The sequence below is a fragment of the Rhamphochromis longiceps genome, linkage group LG13 (genome assembly GCF_057381845.1).
Source record: "Rhamphochromis longiceps isolate RC_006_pf linkage group LG13, R_longiceps_female_GT1.1, whole genome shotgun sequence".
NCBI classification, from domain to species: domain Eukaryota; kingdom Metazoa; phylum Chordata; class Actinopteri; order Cichliformes; family Cichlidae; genus Rhamphochromis; species Rhamphochromis longiceps.
The window spans coordinates 1,631,183-1,655,173 of NC_140569.1; the positions used below are offsets into that span (position 1 = coordinate 1,631,183).

General features: G+C 47.0%; 2 protein-coding genes across 2 annotated transcripts; one reads left to right on the forward strand and one right to left on the reverse strand.

The window, feature by feature from the left end:
* The first annotated feature begins 738 nt into the window (after positions 1-738).
* dlk2 (delta-like 2 homolog (Drosophila)) lies at positions 739-13,852 on the forward strand. Its single transcript, XM_085427654.1, has 6 exons — positions 739-926; positions 9,428-9,539; positions 10,781-10,838; positions 11,033-11,163; positions 11,258-11,402; positions 12,422-13,852. Exons 2-6 carry the CDS (start codon positions 9,452-9,454, stop codon positions 13,182-13,184), a joined length of 1,185 nt encoding a protein of 394 aa, XP_085283780.1. The 5' UTR covers positions 739-926; positions 9,428-9,451; the 3' UTR covers positions 13,185-13,852.
* A 1,652-nt stretch (positions 13,853-15,504) lies between these two features.
* Positions 15,505-22,855, reverse strand: lrrc73 (leucine rich repeat containing 73). Its single transcript, XM_085428427.1, has 7 exons — positions 22,579-22,855; positions 20,235-20,535; positions 19,998-20,158; positions 19,247-19,369; positions 19,068-19,168; positions 17,961-18,207; positions 15,505-15,859 (listed from the first exon to the last, which is right to left on the reverse strand). The coding sequence occupies exons 2-7, from the start codon at positions 20,504-20,506 to the stop codon at positions 15,789-15,791; spliced, it is 975 nt and encodes a 324-aa protein (XP_085284553.1). The 5' UTR covers positions 20,507-20,535; positions 22,579-22,855; the 3' UTR covers positions 15,505-15,788.
* Between the last annotated feature and the right edge of the window lie 1,136 nt (positions 22,856-23,991).

Genomic DNA, 23,991 nt, shown 5'->3' on the forward strand with positions numbered 1-23,991 from the left:
CATCGTGCATTAATCTCTGCCACACAAACACAGGGGCATCCTGCTGCCCCCTGCAGGCAGCGCTCTGACTTACAGGCTCATCGTTGCATCCAGCTGTTTGTGGGAGTCTCTGCTCTGAGTGTATTCATACCTGCTGCTCCAGAGCAGCGACTTCAGTAATAAGTTTGCCTTTAGTACCGTGAAGCCTTGCGTGGCGGCTGGGTTCGCCACAGGAAGTTCCCGTAGCACAGAGGCTAGCCAGCGTCATGCTGTAGATGTTTACCTGCAGACTGCGCAGGTGGTCAGAGCGCTGTCACCTGATCCGTCACTCAGACTTTATTATAGAAACCTTTCATAAGTCCTTATGAACGTTTCTGTGATTTGTGGTGGAGCTAAAAGAGATGAGCTGTGACAATGCCACAGACTCGACCCGCCTCCTCAGTCAGGTGAGCCGGCCGTTTGTTGGGACATTTTCAGGAAAAGTAGTCACATGATTAATATCATATTCGTGGATTTTGTGGGTTTTCCTGTTTAAAGTCAGTGTGAAAAAAAGCTGAAGGTCAAAGGAGTATGTTCAGCTCCGAGCGTAATCGGCCAATCAGCACCCATTACACCTGAGAGCCCTGCTCCAGGTGAGTAAACCTGCTCTGATCACATGTAACAGCACACAGCCCCTCCTCCACACACACACAGAGGGGGCTGTGTCGGGGTCGTACCCTGCAGAGGGGGAGTGTTTTCTGAGGAGGGGAGGACGGCCGGAGCAGCGCCTCCCCGTCGTTCGTCTGCAGCTTCAAACACACACACTCTGAACGACGGCGCAGTGTGTGTCCCACAGTGTTTTTGTGTGTGCGTGTCCGAGTGTGTGTTGGAGACACGGGGTGGACGGCAGCTGAATATCAAGTTGGTTTGTGACAGCGGATCAGCGAGGAGGAAGCTGCCAGCTCGAGGTAAGCACCCTAACAGCTCAGAGCTGTCACTGAGCGCTGCTGCTGCAGAGTCCAGAGTTCCTGAGGCTCAGATCGCAGATCAGATCGCAGATCACACTCTGGCTCTGGTTTCCAGGCTGCGCTCTCTAAACTTTGCCGTGCAGCAGGTACAGACTTCCTGACATCTCTGATTGGTGCGGGCTGCTGGATGTTTTCTTTGGCTCGCAGTTATTTTTAAGATGTCGGTGTCGCGTGTGAGAAGGTGACAAAACCACAAGGTTTCTCCTTGTTTTCCACTGGTAAATTCAAAGAGTGAAACAGAGTCAGGAACAAACATGATGTAAAGATCATGTGACTGTAAGGATCACTGGGGCTGAGGAGATATTGATAGAAACTGACAATTAAATACCAAACAAATAAACTTCTTCTGTGGTGGTTTAATGGACTACTGCGTCAGCTCTACCTCTGACCTCTACAGAACAATTGGGGTTTTATTTCCTAAAATGTAAAGCTTGACGCGGTGCGGTTCATTTCCAGCTCCTTATTTTTGTTCTCTCACTCAGAGCAGCTGTGCTTGATTCACAGCTCATAATGAGCCTTCTTTGTCTTATACCAATGGGATCCTCCCTTTTTCTTAGCTAGCTTTCTTCTGATTTGCTGCCAGCAAGTGGGTGGGACTACCATCCTCTCTCTCTGACATCATACAGATCCCAGAGCAGAAAAAACTGATAAACTGAGTGTTTAGAGCCTGAGCTATGAGCCTACAGGGATGACTGAGTACAAACTGTCCTGTTTACCACAAACATCCACCAAAGGAATATGAGTCACATGACAGGAAGTAAATGTTAACCTGCCTAAGAGTCCATTCAGTGATGACCTTTGGGAAGCTCATGTTTCATTCAGTCAAACCTGCAACCAGAGACTGAGCCTGTGCACTGAGCAGGGCGTACATTTGCTCTCAGATCACAGGAGTCGCCCCCTGCTGGTCATCGGAGAGAAATCAGGTTTCAGGCATTCAGTCTTTTGAATACTGTCTGTCAGTCAAATATGGCGCACACCTGCAGAGTCCAGCTGCTGCAGCTCAGCCACAGTTCCAGTCCCGAGTCACCCAGGTGTGTCCTCAGACCTGTGCATATGAAGGGAGTTCAGGCTTAACTGGCTTCTGTCAAAATGTGAAAGAACCCACCCACCACTCTAATCACACTCTAGATCTTGTTTTAACATATGGCATAGAAACTGAACATTTAACAGTGTTTCCTGATACTGAGCAGTGGGGAGTGGACTTTATCACAGTAGATGTCTTTCTGAGTTAACTTCAATAATTACTTCCTCCAAACCATCAATGTGTCTTTTAGACCCCATTCCTACAAAACTGCTCAAAGAGGTCCTGCCATTAATTAATGCTTCAATCTTAAATATGATCAACCTATATCTAATAATCAGCTATGTACCACAGGCCTTCAAGCTGGCTGTAGTAAGTAGCGTTACTCATAAAGCCATCTCTAGACCCAGCTGCAGCAAGTGTCCGGGCCAGATTAGGCAGGTGTGGTGTGTGGCTCTTCCTGACATGTGGAACCATCAGGTGGATCAGGAGCTGCAGCAGCTGAATTAAATGCTGTGATTCAGGGCAGTTTTACAGTGAGGTTTAATGGTCCTTCAGCTCTCTGCTTAAGAGGAAAGAAATATTCACCTTCATCAGGAACAGCTGGCGTTGCACAGATGGTTGGCAGTCATTATACGTTATAGTTCCATCAGTCGGTGCTGTGTTCTTGAAGTTCTTGAAGGTTTTACCGTTTCACCTCCTGTGTGACTGAATGTGAGGATGAGTTTCTTTGTTCTTTGTTTCAAGCTCTGATTTCACACCAGACTGTGAATCTGAATGTTTCTGTAAACCAGTGAAAGTGATGCTTTGTTTTCAGCGTTATCATTCTGTCAAACTCATTAGGCTGTTACTGAGCGCCTCTAAAACAGTCTAAATAGAGCTTAGGTTAGCCTAAAATGAGCTGATGCAGGTTAACTCACAGTTAAACACAGAACTGGAACTGGACAGGGAGAACTCCTGCTCATGTGAACTTTGACCCCAGTCCTAACTATCTGTAAAACTCTACAGAAACGCACTGATGTTTTCACATCTGACACTTTGGTTAACAAAGTAGCTCAGTAGCTCACTGCATACAGTCAAATTAATGGAAACAGCTATTATGGATGGATGGATAATGATGGATGATGATGGATGGATGGATGGATGGATGAATGGATGATGATGGATGGATGGATGGATGGATGGATGGATGAATGGATGGATGGATGGATGGATGATGATGGATGGATGGATGGATGGATGGATGATGATGGATGGATGGATGGATGGATAGATGGAAGGATGAATTATGGATGGGTGGATGGATGAATGTATGTATAGATGGATGGATGGATGGATGGATGGATGATGACGGATTGAAGGATGGAAGGATGAATTATAGATGGGTGGATGGATGAATGTATTGATGGATGGATGGATGGATGGGTGGATGATGATGGATGGATGGATGGATGATGATGGATGGATGGATGGATAGATGGAAGGATGAATTATGGATGGGTGGATGGATGAATGTATGTATAGATGGATGGATGGATGGATGGATGAATTATGGATGAGTGGATGGATGAATGGATGGATGGATGGATGATGATGGATGGATGGGTGGATGATGACGGATTGAAGGATGGAAGGATGAATTATAGATGGGTGGATGGATGAATGTATTGATGGATGGCTGGCTGGCTGGATGGATGGATGGATGGATGATGATGATGGATTGATGGATAGATGGATGGATGGATGGATGGATGGGTGGATGATGATGGATGGATAGATGGAAGGATGAATTATGGATGAGTGGATGGATGAATGGATGGGTGGATGATGATGGATTGAAGGATGAATTATAGATGGGTGGATGGATGAATGTATTGATGGATGGCTGGATGGATGGCTGGATGGATGATGATGGATGGATGGATGGATGGATGGATGAATTATGGATGAGTGGATGGATGAATGGATGGATGGATGATGATGGATGGATTGAAGGATGGAAGGATGAATTATGGATGGGTGGATGGATGGATGTTTAGATGGATGGATGGATGTTTGGATGGATGGATGGATGGATGGATGGATGGATGGATGGATGGAAGGATGAATGTTTGGATGGATGGATGGATGGCTGGATGGATGGATGGATGGATGGATGGATTATGGATGAGTGGATGGATGAATGGATGGATGGATGATGATGGATGGATTGAAGGATGGAAGGATGAATTATGGATGGGTGGATGGATGGATGTTTAGATGGATGGATGGATGTTTGGATGGATAGATGGATGGATGGATGGAAGGATGAATGTTTGGATGGATGGATGGATGGATGGATGATGATGATGGATGGATGGATGGATGGATGGATGGATGGATGGATGGATGGATGGATGGATGGAAGGAAGGATGAATTATGGATGGGTGGATGGATGAATGGATGGATGGATGATGATGGATGGATTGAAGGATGGAAGGATGAATTATGGATGGGTGGATGGATGGATGGATGGATGTTTGGATGGATGGATGGAAGGATGAATGTTTGGATGGATGGATGGATGGATGGAAGGATGGATGTTTAGATGGATGGATGGATGTTTAGATGGATGGATGGATGGATGGAGGTTTGGATGGATGGATGGATGGATGGATGTTTAGATGGATGGATGAATGTTTGGATGGATGGATGGAAGGATGAATGTTTGGATGAATGTTTGGATGGATGGATGGCTGGATGGATGGATGGATGGATGGATGGATGAGTGGATGGGTGGATGATGATGGATTGAAAGATGGAAGGATGGATGGATGGATGATGATGGATGGATGTTTAGATGGATGGATGGATGTTTAGATGGATGGATGGATGGATGTTTGGATGGATGGATGGATTTTTAGATGGATGGATGAATGTTTGGATGGATGGATGTTTAGATGGATGGATGTTTAGATGGATGGATGAATGTTTGGATGGATGGATGGATGGAAGGATGAATGTTTGGATGGATGGATGGATGGATGGATGGATGAGTGGATGGGTGGATGATGATGGATTGAAGGATGGAAGGATGGATGGATGGATGATGATGGATGGATGTTTAGATGCATGGATGGATGGATGGATGGATGGATGGATGGATGGATGGATGGATGATGATGGATTGAAGGATGGAAGGATGGATGAATGGATGGATGAATGTTTGGATGGATGGATGGAAGGATGAATGTTTGGATGGATGGATGGATGGATTGAAGGATGGAAGGATGGATGGATGGATGATGATGGATGGATGTTTAGATGGATGGATGGATGTTTAGATGGATGGATGAATGTTTGGATGGATGGATGTTTAGATGGATGGATGTTTGGATGGATGGATGTTTAGATGGATGGATGAATGTTTGGATGGATGGATGGATGGATGGATGGATGGATGGATGGATGGATGGATGAGTGGATGGGTGGATGATGATGGATTGAAGGATGGAAGGATGGAAGGATGGATGGATGGATGATGATGGATGGATGTTTAGATGGATGGATGGATGGATGGATGTTTAGATGGATGGATGGATGAATGTTTGGATGGATGTTTAGATGGATGGATGGATGTTTGATGGATGGATGTTTAGATGGAAGGATGGATGTTTGGATGAGTGGTTTGTTTCTGAAGATGTTCTGTGATTGGTCAACTCTTGTCCAGCTAGATTCAGTTAAATGCAGCTTCACAGCAGAGTCTGCGGAGTGAAATGTTGCAGCTCTCAGAGGCTGTTTCACCTTTGACCCTAGCAGCAGGCATTATGATGCATGAACACACGGTGATGCAAGCCGTGTCAGACTGATGATACCCTCAGAAACATCACAGTGGGGACAGCATCCGCATCCTGCCTGCGTCCACGGAAACCCGCTGCCCCTCCTATCCCCCATTCTCTGACTCTGTTGCCAGGGCAACGGCGCCGACCTGCAGTGCAAGGCACCGTTTTCAGTGTTCCTGTTAGCGGATCGTTCGACCAGTCAGAGTCGCCGACATCAAAGACGCTCTAAGATGTTCCTCCTCATCTGCTTCCTGGCTGCCAGCGGTGTGCACTCAGCCTCGCACTCACGTTTATCGTTTCATTTCCTGAAACATTTCTGCATGTTTCACCTCGTCCTCCCCCATAAACACCCCATAAATTCCCCCAGCTGTGCAATGGGTGGAGTCCTTTTGCACCATCTTTGCAGCCTTATGTCTGCGGGTTTGATGAAGAAGTTGTAATCACAGATGGACGTAGGTCTTAAAGTTGTAATTGAAGCAAACCACTGAGGGACAGAGTCTCTCACAGGTATCGTTTATAGCTGTACAAACCCTCGCCGCCTCTGAAGGATGGAGGAAGTTATAATGGAAAAAACAAGTTGAACATCAAACAGTGAACGAGGCGGAGCTCCGCTGAAAGCTCGCCCTTGAGGCTGGAGGATCTTTCAGACTGAAGGAAGCGTCAGTATCAGCATCACGACGCCAGGGAGAATACGCAGACGCCTCGGGATTCCACACACACGCTAACATCATACAAGGAGCCAACAAACCAAATGCTGATCTTGAAAACATGACGTCTAAAAATCCATGAATTCATTTATTTTTTTTGAGTCAAAATAAAAAAGTAAAAAAGGAATAAAAATACAAATAAAAAATATTCCAAAACATAATAAAACTATAATAATTTTATTATGTTAATAAAACAAATAAGAAAATTATTTAAATAAAATTAAAATAACAGGAAAATGAAAATAAAGATATTAAAATGAAATTCACGTGAAAATGCTGTAATAAAAACTAAACTAAATAATCTCGCCGCACACTGGCCGACACGTGGTCAGCCTGAGTGCGGCGAGGTGAGTCAGCGAGTTCATTCTTTTAGCCACTCCCTCCAGTTATTAAACACGATCGTAGAAAAACACACGGCGAGTTTCCACAACACATCAAAACAAACACACACCGATGAAAGCTGAAGGTGTGTGTGGTTACACTCAGGTGTGGTGGAGGGCGGGACCTCACAGCCCTGTCTCCGCCCCCTGTCGATGCCGCTCACACAGACCGCCGGTTTATTTCCACAGAAACACTTGGATGCAGTGAGTCAGCTTGTTGTGTGTGTGTGTGTGTGTGTGTGTGTGTGTGTGTGTGTGTGTGTGTGTGTGTGTGTGTGTGTGTGTGTGTGTGTGTGTGTGTGCTGAAGCATTAAATTGGCCACCTGTTGCCATCTCTCCTCATACACTCCCCTCATTCTTCTCTTTCTGGAGCAAACAGGCAGGATAAAGTGTGTGTGTGTGTGTGTGTGTGTGTGTGTGTGTGTGTGTGTGTGTGTGTGTGTGTGTGTGTGTGTGTGTGTGTGTGTGCGCGCGCTGTGGTATGCCAGACACACTGATCTGGCATGTCGGTTCCTGCCCGTGCGGAGGTTGAGCTCGTCGCTGTAATCTCAGGAAAAATGATCCGTGCTCTTTCCCGCCTGCGAGTCGAGCGCGTGGGCAGAGCGTCCTGAGGCGCCGTCACTACAGCAACAGGCCAGCTCAGAGCGAGCCATGAGCACCTGAAGGAGGACAAGGAGGGAGTCTAAAGCTTCGGCTAGTGATGTGCGGATCGATCCTGAAATATTGATTCCTCCGATACAAGTCATTTATGTTCTAGAATCGATTCTCACATTAAAATATCGATATTTTAGTAATTTAGGGTAAATTTGTAGTTTATCATTAACAGGAACACAGTGGAAAGAAACTATAACATTCGGATTGTCTACATTGGAAGGAACTAAACAACAACTCCCTGATAACGACTGTGTTTAGTCTGTTCTTCCTGTTCCATGCAAGGCCACCTGGGTTGGCTGGAAGACTGTTTACTTAGCCTAGCAGGGCGGAGGACACTGTGTCAGCTGAACTCTGGACACACACACACACACACACACACACACACACACACACACACACACACACACACACACACACACTGATATGCACACACTCATCCTCCCTCCCTTTCCAAACGCCTTCGACGCTTATTCCCTTCCGATGCTGACGGAGATCAAGGAGACCAGCGCACAGGCTGCAGGCCCGGATGTGCTGTCTAATTCGTCTGTCTCTCACCTTTACCCCCCCTGTTGCTTGTCATGTGTTTCTTTGGTGTATTAAGAGTTTTTTCATGTGCAGAGGTGTTTTTTCTGTTCTCAAACTGATCTCCCTGTTGGAGCTCAGTTTGGGGGGAGTTATTTTTTTCTCCTTATCTTTCCTCATATGGTGCATTTTCCATTGTTATACCTCTCTGACCTGTCTTCCCCATGTGATGTTTTGTGTAATGTATCTATGGTCGGAGGGTAAGATGGCGCTGCCATTGCGTGCAGTAGGTCGGCAGCCTTATGAAATTTCCCCTTGTGGGACTAATAAAGGTATATCAAATCAAATCAAACAGCAGGAAAGAGAAAGCCTCGTGATGTTTTGGAACCGCTGAACATTGCTCGAGTTCTCCATCAGCTGCTGTATCCCAAGGCAGCGCCGCACTGCCACACCTCCTCAGCAATAAGCTCCTCCCTCGTTTCTGACCGTCAGCTGATGACTTTCAGACTCAGCAGTGAGAGAACTTCCTGTGTAGATGCCATTACACCTGAAAACCTCCTGAGGAGAGAAGAGACAGTCACATCAAATGCTGCTTCACTTCCTGGAAACATCTCCTCTCCTGACCCAGGCTTAACGACAGAAATCACACAAACGCTCTGAGAGATCCCAGCAGGAATCCCGAGATGTGGAAGTACAGTGACATCACCTCAAACAGGAAGCATCACTCCACTTCCTGTCTGAGCTTCGCCGCCTCATCCCTGATGCTCTCCAACTTTTCCTTCACAGCTTCTCTCAGATGCGCCGTGGCATCATCACAGAGTGCTGTGTTTGATAAGCGGCGTCTCAGCTTCCCGCGCCGCAGATACGCTTTTGAAAAGCTCCCAGGAGTCAATGCGTGTTTGATCTGGGGTCAGCTTCCTCTCGCTGTGTGACTGCGGCGCTGGGCTCTGTGGCTCGTGTTCACCTTCCTCTTTGTGTTTTTTGGTTCACACTTTTATTTTGTAGGATTGGAGATGGTGTGTCCGCTTTGGTGAGCTTCCAGTCGCTCTGTATCTGTAGCGTCCTGCTCCGTGGTTGTCCCTCTTGTCTCTGCCTCCCTGACCTCCTGACCTCACACAGTCAGTCGTACCCGTCGGTCTTCCGGCGTCTGTTGATGCTCTGTCCTTCCTTTGTGGATTTAAAAATAAAAGCCTTGTGTTTGGTTTGTGTCTGTTGTCATGTCTCGTGTGTCTGTGCTGTTACTGAGCGCGCTCACATTTACCTGCAGCTTGTCGAGTCCTTGCTGTGTGTACGACCCTGCAGGTCACGTGACCAGCTTTCCATTTTCTGTTTCAGGCCGTCGTCTTCGCCCCAGTCAATATGTGGGTGCTCAGAGCTGCAGCCGCCACGCTGGCGCTGAGCTGTTGCGTCCTCCACGGTATCATCACTCCACCCTGCGCAGGTCAAGGTAGGTCACATAATCACACCTCCTCCTGCTGTGCACCAATCACTCTGTAGACTGCTGCTTCAAGGCTCAGCCATTGATCAGAGGCTACAAACGTGTGCATTCATTTGTCACGATGCACACGAGCAAAATCAAATATTGCAACCCCAACGCCGCGTGCTAGCTGTCGTCACGTGTTTCATGCTAACGTGGAAACACGGCGTGCTCCACACTCACAGTTTCTTCTCTCTGAGTTAAAATGATCTTCACACTTACAGACGTTGGCGTGAGATCGGAGGTATGGTATTCTAATTACATCAGTAGATACAGCAGTAATGAGATTACTTTACTCCGTGATAGCGGCACGGTGCGACAGCCGAGGGCAACACTCGAGCGCTCAAATTAAACTGGACACTCGGAGGAAACAGCGGGCTCCTAAAGGCAGCGTGACCTCATGACCTTTCGCACCGCCTCCACCACTACAGCCTCCATCAGGGACTCTGATTGGATGGCTAACGAGAGCCACAGGTGTGCCCCTGACCAATCAGACAGCAGCAGACCAGTGAGAAAGGAAGCTTCAATCAGCACACACACACAAACCTCTGTCACAGCTGGATCCTCACTGAGCACGCTCCGAAGCGCTCGGCGGCTCATTGTTCCTACTAATCCGGGCTCTCCCAGCTGTCAGCCGGAGCCCCCGCACTGCTGTCCGACCCGTCTCACATAACTCCCAGCTGCTGCTACAGTTATGAGAGGCGCGCTCAGTATTCCCGGCAGCTCCGTGGCTGCGTGGCAGTCCCAAAATGGCGTCTAGATAAAAAACACTTTGAGGGTAAAGATAATGAAGACGAAGAAGAAGATGATAACGGGATGAGGATGATGACGATGATGAGGGGGATGGGGGCACAGTCAGAGAAAAACAGAGAAATAATTAACAACAATGAACACTGACAAATTAAAGCAGAGGTCAGGGACTCCACCTGACTCTACCTGCCACACCTCAACACATGATTGCATCCCCTCAGTCTCTCTGCTGATTGGCTGTGTTTGGTCAGCCAATCAGGCCAGGTTTCTGGCTCTTTCAGCTGCTTTTATAGTTTTATAATTTTCTTTGTTTCAGGTAATGAACGTCAGTTTGCTGCTTCTGTCTGTTTGTATCTGATTAAAGGGGCACAGTGACATCATCATCACAAACGAAGAGCTCTGATGCTCTATGTTAAACGTCTGTGCAGGTGTGACTGATGTAACCTGTTTTTCACCTGCAGAAACTGACTGCAGCTGCAGCATCGCCAACAGCCATTGTGACGAGTTCAGAGTCTGCAGGTGACACTCCATCAATCAATTGATCGATCAATCAATCATCCATCACTGCCCGATCAATGTCCCGGCTGCCTGTCAGCTCGTGGCTTGTTCAGGAGGACTTTACACAGGTGTAACTCACCTGATCTGTGTTTCTGTCACAGATCTATTTTACTAACTTTCCACCTAATGTCTCCTTGCTTCCTTCCCATTTCCAGGTGTGACCCTGGCTGGGACGGCGAACTGTGCGACCGCTGCATGCCGATGCCCGGCTGCGTGCACGGTTCCTGCGAGCAGCCCTGGCAGTGCACCTGTGAGCCAGGCTGGGGAGGGCGCTTCTGCGACAAAGGTCAGAGGTCACCTGTGCATTAACGTCTGCCATCTTTCTTTTGCCATCTTTCCGTCAGTGCGTCTGAGCTCACCTGTCTCCTGCTGTCTGTCAGACCTGAACGTGTGCTCGCAGCAGCAGCCGTGTCAGAACGGAGCCACCTGTGTGATTCAGGACAGCGGCGACTTCACCTGTCTGTGCCCTCAAGGTTTCCACGGCAACAGCTGCCAGCAGAGGACCGGCCCGTGTCACCAGAGGAGGTGTGAGCTCCTCTTATGGTTCAGAGGACACACACTAACACACTCAGACGTTACCGATCAAACAACAAAGTGTTTCCTGTTTTTCCTGGAATGTTTTCAGCTGAATTTATTTTTAATAATTAGCAGAATAATTATGCTGATTAATGAGCTTAGTAATTGTCACATGACTTTTCAGCAGCAGTAAAAATAAACGACTTCAGTACATTTGACAGATTTTACTACAGTAAAGGAGAAGAGCACGTCTGTGAGGGAAGTAGCTTCAGGCGCACACACTGTTGTCGACCTGCAGACCGTAAACTGTAGAACAGATGGGCGTGGCCACTGTGACATCATTGATTTGAGCGTTTCAGTTAGCACTTTGGATGAGAGGGCGGAGCATCACATGGACACAGATTTCTGCTAATCAGTGCTCCATCCAAATAAAATCTTGAAATTGGAGCTCCGCCTTCTGGATGCTCTGTTAGTACACTAACCTCACAGCAGCCATATGATTGGCCTGATGATGTCATTAAAAGTGCTCCAACAGCACAAACACGTCATGAGGTCCAGTTTAGGGACAGCTGCCTGTGTCACCGTCCACCTGTCTATCAACTAGGCCACACCCCTAATGATCCAAACTTTAAGCCTCAAAACAATGTGGGTGTTACATTTGTCTCTGACCGCTGACATGAAATCCAGATAAACTGTCAGAGTCTTCTCCCGTATATAAAACTGTGTCATCTGCATATCCTGACACTCTTCTTCTGCTCTCATCTACTTCCTCCTCTCTTTATTCTGTAACAAAAGTTTAATACAGGTGTTATGGAGGGGATGTTATCTACAGAGCCCAGAACAGTTTGTGTATCAGGCTGTAAACACGTTAATTTCTGCTGTAAAGTTTTAACGTGGGAGTCTGACTCACTGCTGCCTCTGCTGGACGGTAGATGAACTGCAGGTTCTGGTACTTCCTGTTTATGAACCAGGCATTGATGTTTGCTGCAGTCTGCTGGTTTTCTTATCTTCCTCTTCTCTACCTGCAGGTCTCCGTGTAAAAATGGCGGTCTCTGTGAGGATGCTGACGGTTTCGCACCAGAGCTGACGTGTCGCTGCCTGGCCGGCTTCACGGGGCCACGCTGTGAGACTGACGTTGATGACTGTCTGATGAAGCCATGTGCCAATGGCGCCACCTGTGTTGATGGGTTCAACCGCTTCTTGTGCGTTTGCCCTGTGGGATTCAGCGGGCGCTTCTGCACCGTCAACCTGGACGACTGCGCCAGTCAGCCGTGCCTGAACGGGGGCCGCTGCCTCGACCGCGCTGGCGGCTTCCACTGCGTCTGCCGGCCTGGCTTCACTGGAGACATCTGTGAGACGCCAACTAGCAGCGACGCCGGCAAACCCGGCTGGACAACGGTTGGGTGGGAGGGAGGAGGACGTAGAGGGAGGAGCCAGAGAATCACAACTAGCAGCGGCGACGGTAGGAACAGCAGCCGTCACGGTGACAGACTGCTGAAAGTGACTGTGAGCGAGCGCAGTGGCGCCGGCCTGTCAGACGTGCAGCTCATCATCGTGCTGGTGCTGGCAGGGGTGACGCTCACCATGGTGGTGCTGACCACCGCCCTTGTTCTGCAGGGTCACTGCAGGAACTGTGGACACACCTCCTGCTGGTCCTCTGTGACATCATCGTCTTCACAGAGAGGACAGAAAAGCCACCAGCGAGCATGGCCGGATGAGGAGGAGGGACAAATCAGGTTTCTGAGCGCAGCAGAACCAGAAAAGAAGAAACTCAACACAGAAGTCATTTAGACTGACCGGAGGGGGCCGGGACACAGCTCCACCTGCCTCAGGTTCAGCTCCCAGCGAGCACCTGAACTATGACATCATCCATGTTGTCACAGGACGACTGAATGGACAGTTTAAACCCCACCTACATTACCCAGGGTGCACCTCTGCAGTCAGCTCAGAGGGGCTTGTCCCAGGGGCATGTGGAGGCTTTTATTTTGAAAAGGTCAATTGAAACTAAAGCTTTATTTTATAAATCAATAATTTATCAACTCTTTTCTTATAATCACTTGGAAAATAAAATCGTGCTAACTGTGAGTAGATTGACCTTTAAAAGAATCCGACTGACATCATCAGCCCACACTCGGCCACGCCGAGCGACACAAGACAAAAGTCCAGAATTTAAATGTGGATGAAAATCAGATGGAGTTCTGACTGAGGCTTCCAGAAGTTTTCAGGTGGAGATCTGTGCTGCTTGGCTCCGCCTCTTTATTCTCAGACTGAGCAGCTTTGCATGATTCACAGTTCAGAATAATCCTCCTGTTTTAGCTTTCTTTGATTGGCCAGCTTTTAGAAAGCTGCAGCTTTCTGCCCAACATGAACTGCTAAATGAAAGTTTGGCGTCGTCGTGGGTTACTGAGTGAAGCCTGATGGGACGTGACCACAGTCTGATCTTTGAGATGAAATCTACTCACATCAAAGTGAAGTGTGAATATGTTACGACTGTATTTGTATATAACATGTTTATTTATTGTATGGTGTACATGCACGTGTGCTCCGCCCACACACACAGCTGTCAGACCTCATCACGTTACAGGGACAAAAACGCAGACGGAAACTTCTGATGTCACTGAACAGATCCCCACACAGACATTAAAGCTGTTTCTGAACTTTACCGCTCGCCTCCTGGGTTCTTTCATGTCTGAACACTTGATGCAGCAGTCTGACTCTCCACCAGGAGGCGTCTGAGCCTGCAGGAGTCCTGATCCAAGATCCCCGAGTCAGTCTGGATCACGTGCCGGACTGAACCGTTGACCTGCAGGTAGGAGTCAGCGGCCTGGATCTGTAGCCACTGACGTGTCTTCAGGTTTAATGCTGTCTTTTCAGGCTTTTCTTAGGCAGTCATGTTGCCATGGTAACACAGGAAGGTCATTACAGTGAAGTAAAATGAAAAACCAGGGGTGGTAAAAACCATTACCATTAGAAAAAAGGAAAAACTCTTACATCCATCCATTACTTTCCACAGCCCTTCGCTACCTGCAATAGGCTCCACATGGGTGGAGCCTATTGCAGGTAGCGAAGGTATCGAAGGGCGGGAGGCGGGTACGGGTTAACACAGAGAGACAGACAACCATTCACAATTATGTCCAATTTAGAATCATGGTTAAAATAAGCCCACTGGCTGCATGTGTTTGGGAGGAGAAGCACCCACCTACTCCACACAGAAAACAGAGATGGTGGAGTCGAGGTCTTCTTGCTGTGAGGCAACAGTGCTAACCACCTCGCCACTGTGCGGCCCTAACCTCCGTAATGACAGTCGTCACGTCCTGTTGCTGCGTGCTGCTGCTGCTCTATGGCGTCTGCAGGTCTGAGCGAACCTTCACAAAGTGTTTGAGCATCTTTATCCTTCGACCGATAAAACTGAGACCAGCCAGGAAACTTACCAACACTCAGACAAAGATAAAGACTCATCAAGACCTCCTGCAGAACCACACCATACTCTCACACATTACAGTTGTTGTCACATTTATTAAATAATCATGTGACTGCATCTGATTAAAATATTTGAAACTAACTGCAAGGTTTCATCAGTTCGTGTCTATGACTTTTGAAAACGCTCTTCCTCCTTCCATCTTTCGTCACCTGTGAAACTGAATTCATCAAACAGTGAAGTTTTGCGCTTCCTGGCACAGATTCACTTTGTGTGTTTACTGATCTTTGGAAATTTTAATTTAAATGATCCAAAACTTTAAAGCAGTAGCTCTGTTTGTCAAGACTGGTAACGGGACTGTAGCTTTTTTGCCGTGTGCGATGAACTCCGGGGATGAGGCAAAGGGATGTGAAGAGCGTGGAGGCGGGACCACGAGGTTGATTTCAGTGCCGGATTTGTTCAGCGAGTTTCCTCACAGCATCAACAGGAAGCGTCACTGGGCTGACGAAAGACCGACTCACTTTCTGTTTTACGGATGAAACCGCTCGTCCCACTGGCCCGCTCGCTAAACGGAGATCGGTTTAAGGGCCACCTTTAAACGCCAAACATGGGAGCAAGTTTCAGACAAACTTGTTCAGTGTGTTTAAGTGTGTGCTGGCAGCAAACAACCAATCAGAGTCTTTGTTTTTAAGAAGCTGTAAACAGTTTTATTATTGTGACATCAGAACCAATCAACAGAGCCAAAGGTACATTCATTAGAAGCAGAACAAACACCTGTGTGGAGGTCACGTGACGTGTTTGAGTTCTCTGCTCGTCTGTGTTCAGGTGCTACATCGAACCATGCGGGGCGTGTGATTGGGTGCAAGCCATCAGGTGATCTGACAACCACAGAAGTGCAGTGCAGAAGAAAAATAACCCATTCAAACCGAAAAAAGTGACGGCAGCATGACTGGAAATGGGTATGTTTGTGGGAGGGGTCACATCTCAGTCTCAGCCAATAAGCTCTCACCTAGACCTGACGTCAGCAAAACCGCCTGGGTGCTGGAGTCTGTGGGGTCAAAGAATAAGACATTGAGAACTTCACGCCATAGTTCAGCACGGTTTCTCTAACCAGGACCAGCAGCTCACACCACGGCCTCCATGCCCTTTCCAGATCACACGTTTAGATTGATTTACTTCCACTGGATCAATAAAAGTCAGTTCAAAGACTCCAGAAAAAGTCCAGGAATAAGCACAATTAGGTGGAAGTCCATTAATTCCTCTGTTTATACTGAACTGAGCTACAGGGCAACAATGAACTGTTCCTTTAAGAAAACCAACCTAAAATCTGATGTAGAAAAGGTTTAAATATGCATGATCAATCATTTGAAGCCTCGGTCACAGCGGCAGTAAGATCAATCAGTTTGTCTCAACATTTGAGAGAAAAAGACAAAAACACCTCGTTCATCTAATGACACAGTGTAGAGCGGGGGTGTCCAATTCCAGGCTTCGAGGGCCAGTGTCCTACAGGATTTAGACGTCACCCTGGGTCTGCACACCTGAAATGATGACTTCATTACCAGGCCTCTGGAGAACTACAAGACATGTTGAGGGGGTCATTTAGCCATTTAAATAGGCTGACACGTCTAAAACCTGCAGGACACTGACCCTCGAGGCCTGGAGTTGGACACCCCTGGTGTACAGAGGCTGTTAGATTAGGTTTGTGTGCAGATTTTCTCTCCGTTTGCCAAATTTGTGGCACATTCAAATAAAATGAAGCTGCTGAACTTGCTGAGAAGCTGAAATCACACTCAGTCTAAAATTCAACTTCATCGCTGGTATGCAGTGGTTTTCAAACTTAATGACACTGTATGAAATAAAAAGCAAAGAGTCTGCACCGTGTCTTTTTAAATTTGTTGCTCAGTAGTTACTGCAGCTTTTAAGAATAATTTATCTGGTCTTGACCTGACCTGAGATCAGGACAAGCTCACACTGCTGTTATGAATCACAGAGGAACCACAAAAGAACAGAAAATCTTAAAAGGGATATTAATTAATATTGATTAAATATCCATTATTGTAAAACCAAGTGGGACTAGATATGTAGCAGGTTACCCAGATTAACACTTTGTCCACAGTTATACAAAATACACACCTCCTACTGTCACCAAGGACACCTAAACACCACACAAGGGACGGCACCAGGTCTATACTCAGTATAGTGGGACAAAACCAGATCTATACCTGGCTAATTGGGACACTGGTTGATAGTGGGTAATGTTGGATAGAACCAAGTCTGTAGAAGGTATTGTGGGACACAACCAAATCTAAACTGGATAAAGTGGGCAAAACCAGGTCTATAGAGATGAATTTTCAACAGAATCAAGTCTATACTCAATGGGACAGAATCAGGTTTATATTTTTTAAAAAACACACAAACAGTGTAAAGTGACACAAAACTAGTTCTATATTGGGTCATGTAGGAAGAAAATGGTCTTGGTAAAGTAAATTATTGAGTAAAGTACAAAAGAGCCAAGTCTACACTGAATGAACTAGAACCAGGTCCATACAAGGTAAAGTGGGACAAAACAGATCTACAAAGTGGAAAAAACAGGTTCAAATTGAGTAAAGTGGGACAGAACCAGGTTTGTTTTTGGTAAATAATGAAAGAACCAGGTCTATAGTGTGTTGAGTAGCACATAGTCATGTCTATATAAGCTAAAGTGGGAGAATTGGCTCTGTACTGAGTAAAGTAAACCTTTGACTATAGTGGATAAACTGCGACAGAACCAGATTTACATTTCGTAAAGTAGGAAAGAACCGTGTTTATAGAGATTAAAGTTTCGAAGAACTGGTTCTGTACAGATTACAGTAACAGAGAATCAGGTGTTTTTTGGGGAAAGTGGAACAGAACTGGGTTTCTAGTGGGTAAAGTGGGACAGAATCAGATCTATACAAGGCAAAGTGGGATAGAAAAGGATATATAATAGATTAAAGTGGAAAAGAGAAGTCTATAGTAGGGTAAGGGGGCAATATTGCTCTTGCCAGTAAAATAACCTGGCAAACAGTCCCAGTTTGCTGGGTCTGTATTGGTTTTGTGCAGTTTGAGGGAGAGACAGTCTGAGCAGGGACACTCTGTAACTGAGGACAAGGTGAATAGTCAGCCCTTACTGCTGTGGGGTAGCCAGGCGGGAAGCTGGTACTTGTCTCTGATTGGGTGATACTTGTCTCTGATTTGCTGGAAAGCAGTGATGGAGGCAGGATCTGGCACCAGAGGCAAGGCCTCTCTGTCATCGTCATCCTCCCCTTCAGACAGCAGGTCACCGATCTGCTGCTGGAGCTCCGGACTAATGTCGTTCTCAGCCAGAACCAGGACCCGCAGGCTGGTCGGGTAGTTCTCCACCATGTCCAGGAATACCTGCACACAGGTGAGACCACCACATTATAAATCTCTTAGGAAGTGCAGCATGGCTTCAAAATAAAACTGTACAAAATGTTTAACGTGACAGGGAGGACAGTGAACCTGACCCCACTCGGTCGTGACTGCAAACCATCTTTACAGTCAGGTGTGCTCCTTTGTGTTTACAGTACTGGGACGCACCAATCGCATGTGCATGCCTCTTATCCACATGTGTGGCTGAGTTGTTGTTGGACCACACAGCCAGTTTACATACATCAGTGAGAAATGCAGTTTAGCGAGGACTGAGTATTAATTACATTCTCCTGGATTTTACTCCCTGACCTTGACAAAAACAAACAACAAACAAAAACATTCAGAGCATTTTGAAGCTCAAGAAAGAACAGGTGATCTACCTCCACCTCCAACCACTTCAGAGCTTCTAGATATTCACTGTGTTTTTATTTATGTTATTGTCTCTGTTTATCCAGCAGTTTCGCAGGCCACACACTCAGGCATTTATTGTGAAAGTAGTTGAAACAGGAAACACAGCCCTAACAAGGCCACAATGCTGCCATATCACTTCCCCCTGGTGGACAAACAAGTGAACTGAAAACTGAGTCCAAACTCAGGGTCTGGGAACAGTTTTTTGCAGGGACACAGCGCCACCACCAGGTCAGACTAAACATCACTGCAGGATGGTGGCTTTGTTCTCAGAGCGGAGGAGAAACCCTGACGGTGTGAATAAAACCAGACTAAATGATTTCCAACAGACGCTCATCTCTTCTCTTACAACTGCATTCTAGTTGTATTTAAAGAGCTGCTCTCTGCTGATGAGAACTGGAGAAAAAGAAGAGAATGGAGCACTGTGATTGGTCGACCTGTGCTGACTGGTTGGTCAGTCCGGTTCCCTCCAGGTCCAGAACCTCCAGAGTCCTGCTGGATGCCACGGCAACTGCCAGCATCCCTGCAATCTGATCACCTGGAAACAGAGCGAGAGCGTCAAACAATAATGACATCACGCTGTTATGACATCATGTTATCATGACACATGTGTTACCGAGTGGGTTGTAGTCCAGGTTGAGCACGCGGAGCTGCGAGCTGTGCGCCACAGCAATGGAGAGTCGAGCCCAGCCTTTGGAGCTGATTCCTGGGTTAGCACTGAGAGTGAGCTCCCTGAGCCCTACCACACACACACAGTGAAGAGTTAAAACTCCCAGAATGCTTTGCTGCGTGGTGGTCTGAGCAGAGCCATTCAGGTCACCCATCCATCTATTTGCTTCTGCTTGTCCTTTTCAGGGTCGCAGGGGATGCTGGAGCCTATCCCAGCTGTCATAGGGTGAGAGGCAGGGTACACCCTGGACAGGTCGCCAGTCTGTCGCAGGGCTAACACACAGAGACAGACAACCATTCACACTCACATTCACTCGCACATTCACACCTACGGGCAATTCAGTGTTTCCAGTTAACCTAACCCCACTAACTGCATGACTTTGGACTGTGGGAGGAAGCCAGAGTACCGGGAGAGAACATGCAAACTCCACACAGAAAGGTGGAATGAACTCAGGACCTTCTTGCTGTGAGGCAACAGTGCTAACCACCGTGCCACCGCGCCGCCCGCAAATTCAGGTCATGTGAGCCTGAAATAGCAAGGGTGCCTGAGGGGGATAACCCTCAGGCACCCTTGCTATTTCAGGCTTCCTCAAATCGGGAGTTTTTTTAATGAGCTTCTGTCTGTGAGAGTCGGACCAGGTTCAGGGTCACACTTGAGAGACCTGGCTCACCTGTGGTGGGAGGGCAGAAGGTGTTACCTGACTTTGCGCCGTCTGGCGGCAGCATCCCGCAGATCAGACCCAGTGCCTCGTCTCCCAGCATGCAGTCACCAAGATCCAGGCACACCAGTGAAGGGTGGGTGGACAGGGCGGGGTTCAGGGTCACTAAGCCGGCGTCCAACAGTGGGCTGCCATGAAGGCTGGAGGGGTGGAGTTAGAGACTTACAAACCATTCACAGTTAGATTAGTGGCCAATCAGCTTTAAGTTCTACTCACAACAGGGTCTGCAGGGAGCGGTTAGTCTTCAGGGCGTCAGCCAGGTGCCGCGTCCGGCCAATACTGGAGACAACGCCCAGGTTAAGGTTCAGCTGAGCAAGCGAGCGCGACTCAGCAACGCTGCGGCAGACACGCCCAAAGTCGCGATCTGAGAGCTGGCAGCCACGCACAGACAGCAGGCGCACGCCATCCTCCTTCAGACTCTCGCAGATGTCTTGAACTTCAGCCGCCGACAGCATCTCGCCTGTGATCTGGATAGAGGCAGGCAGCATTGCGGACGCCACTGGGAGCACTGGGACACCTAAACAGGAAAACGAACACTGAAACAAAAGTGTTTTCTCACCTGGTGAAACATGGGTACTGCACCAAAGTCTGCTATTGGCTAGTTTTTGGATCAGAGTTAACCCAAGTTTTCTGAACGGGACTGGGAGCCACCATTACACCTGATCAGGTGACAAAGAAACACAGATCTGACTTGAATTATTTGACTACAACTAGTTTTTCAGGATATTTCTAACTTTAGAGATGTTGCACAAATGGAAGAACGCAGTCTTACATATTTGTTTAATATGTGCGTTGAAGGACATGTCCTGGTCAAAAATGACTCCAAGGTTCCTCACAGTGTTACTGGAGGCCAAGGTAATGCCATCCAGAGTAAGAATCTGGTTAGATACCATATTTCTAAGCTTTTCAGGGCCGAGTACAATAACCTCAGTTTGATCTGAATTAAGAAGCAGAAAGTTAGCGGCCATCCAGGTCTTTATGTCTTTAAGACCTTCCTGCAGTTTAACTAATTGGTGTGTGTTATCTGGCTTCATGGACAGATAGAGCTGGGTATCATCTGCATAGCAGTGTAAATGTATGCTATGTCTTCTAATGATGCTGCCTAAGGGAAGCATGTATAATGTAAACAGAATTGGTCCTAGCACTGAACCCTGTGGAACTCCATAATTAACCTCAGTGTGTGAAGAGGACTCTCCATTTACATGCACAAACTGGAGTCTATTAGATAGATATGATACAAACCACTGCAGCACAGTACCTGTAATACCTACAGCATGTTCTAATCGCTCTAATAGGATATTATGGTCGACAGTAGTGGTGTGCAGATTGACACTGATGTACTGATTCTTCTGATGACAGACATTTATGCTCTAGAATCGATTCTCCTATTAAAATATTGATATTTTAGTCAGGCTGCCCCAGGGCAGCTGTGGCTACAACTGTAGCCTCCACCAGTGTGTGAATGTGAGAGTGAATGAATAGTGGAATTGTAAAGCGCTTTGAGGGCCCTGAAAAGCGCTGTATAAATGCAATCCATTATTATTATTATTATTTAGTAATTTTGAAAAAGAATTAGAGTTTATCATTAACAGGAACACAGTAAAAAGCAACAACATTATTGGGATCGTCTAAATGATTGGTAAGAACTACTTCCTCTTCTGCCTTTCATAGCGTTATGTGAACTGCGTCACGGCTCACGTGTGCTCGCTCAGTTGATGATCGTAAGCAGAGTCACTTTTGTGGAGCTACAAACAAGCAAGATGAGGTTTGTGACACACGTGGCAGGATCACAAACCTTGTCAGACACAAAGAAAAGTAAATTATAACACAGAATGATGATGAGTTTATGATGCGGGAACTGAAAAGGAGGAGAGAGACAGGTGCTGCTAGGTTGGAGTTATCCAGGTACAGAGGGAGAAACTCTGGAGCTGACGTACGCCTGGGTTTGGGGTTTTCTGTCTGCGCTTCATCTGAAAACTATTTGTAGAGCACTGAAAGTGGATTATACAGGCTAATCGTTAAAATGCAAAATATTTCATTCATGAGACAGATATTAACTCTAAACTGTTTCTCAGCTGTATTTTCAGTCACTTTTGTTTTTCATTGTTAGATGAGTATTTTATAATGTCATATCGACTTTTCAGGGTTTTTAACTTCTTATCATTCTTCATAATTAAACGATAAGAGCAGGAAGTCTGGTTCTTGTATTTATTTTGAATGTAAAATTGGAAACTTTTTATGTCCCAAACGTGTCGGGATCTGCTCGGTAACTTGGTGGTATCGCTCATCATGGAGCGCTGCGCTGAGGCCGAGCAGGACCAGCTCAGGTGAGTCCACCTGACTGGCACTCACGAATCTTTGAGCTCAAAGAGGAGACCGGACAGGTGTCAGGTGACAGCTTAGATCACGTGACTCCTCGATGACTCCCTGATAAAGCTCCTAAACGAGAGCTGAAAATAACTGAGTACTTTTACTCGACTAAAGCAGGATTCTGAAGTTAAATTTCCACACGAGGCAGTGACCGATCAGCTGATCGGTATCGATGAGGTAACCAATTAACCTGATAGATGATCGATCAGCTCACGCGGGGAGGTTCGGGGCTGTCACGCGCTGATGTCATTATTTGCCGATCTCGCCGCAGGCCACGCGCGGGTTCCGATCCAGAGCGGCGGACATCAGAGCCGATCGATCCGGCATCGATGGATTAGATCAGCTGGAGCGCGTGTGGCAGCGGGTCTGTCCGTCGGTCCGCGAGCTCCGGCAGTCCCGGTGTGCTTCTGCAGGTGACCGTTACTATGACACCCAGAGAGCTCGCAGAGGACAGAGGACTCACTCCGAGCGCGTCACCGGGACCGGAAGCAGCTGTCACCATGGCAACAAGGCTAATGACAAAACAACAGCCTTTGACAGGAAACGTTCATGAGCTCAGCGTGAATTTCTACTGAAGCAGTAAACACAGTAATACACAGACTCTATTCAAACTAAAGGCTGGGGTTCTCTGTGACGTCAAAGAGAGACTTCGAATCCTGCTTGGAGCGAATCCTCACCCAAAATACACGAGCTTCACGACTGTGACGTCACTTCTCGCCAAGCCTCGTTTTAACCTTCTGTGATTGGCGTCGTCATGGAAACGGACACTCCTCTGATCATTGATTCTACTTACTGATTAATTATCAATGATCGATCGGCAGATTTTCACGATACAAACGAAGCCAATAAAATTGAGCCGATCACCTATTACAGCTTCCGGTGCTGACTTTCACAATAAAAGCGGAAAACTTCATGCTCTGGCGTCTTTCACCTGCACGAGCAAGGAGATATTTATAGCGTGACGTCAGCTGCCTTACTGCTTCCTGTTTATTGATGGAGTTGAATCTGTCACAGCTTCACCTTCAGTTTTATTGTGAATAAACAACAAGCCTAAGGTAGAGGGGTGATGATGTCATCGCTCGACAAGGTGAGAGCTGCCGCCACAGCTGGGCCGTCTCCAATCACAGAGCCCAACCTCCGGTCTGCTGGTGTCTGCAGCTCCGGGTGATGACGTCACTCACCTGCTCCGATACCCTGTGTACCATACCCGTGTCAAAAACACGGAAATCCTGTGCGTGGAAGTTAGATAACTGAATGGGAATTCTGTTGACATCCGAGTCACATAGAAGGAGGAATTCCGTCCTCCAGTCCGTTTGAGATCAGCATGAGTATTCGGCACAGTTACACCCGTGATTATAAGGATGATTATTTACGACAGGTCTGTTTACATAATGAGATTTATTTTCCACACAGAGTTATGCAGTACTCCCCCCCAACCTTTATTTAAAGATTAGTACAATACAAAGTAGAATTAAACAGTATTACATTAAAGGTGTTGTACTTACAGAAATTGTAAACTACAAGCAAACAACATTATTTGGAACCTACACTTACACTTGAGGGAGAAGTTTTAACTGATTAAGCCAAGAAGTGAAGCGATCGA

Coding starts and splice junctions, on each gene's coding strand:
- dlk2 (XM_085427654.1), top strand. CDS start 9,452: ATGTGGGTGCTCAGAGCTGCAGCCGCCACGCTGGCGCTGAGCTGTTGC. Junction 11,164..11,257: donor AGGGCGCTTCTGCGACAAAG/GTCAGAGGTCAC, acceptor GCTGTCTGTCAG/ACCTGAACGTGTGCTCGCAG. Junction 11,403..12,421: donor GGCCCGTGTCACCAGAGGAG/GTGTGAGCTCCT, acceptor CTCTACCTGCAG/GTCTCCGTGTAAAAATGGCG.
- lrrc73 (XM_085428427.1), bottom strand. CDS start 20,506: ATGCTGCCTGCCTCTATCCAGATCACAGGCGAGATGCTGTCGGCGGCT. Junction 19,370..19,997: donor GCCAGACGGCGCAAAGTCAG/GTAACACCTTCT, acceptor TGTGTGTGGTAG/GGCTCAGGGAGCTCACTCTC. Junction 15,860..17,960: donor CGCCTGGCTACCCCACAGCA/GTAAGGGCTGAC, acceptor TTGACCCCACAG/ACTCCAGCACCCAGGCGGTT.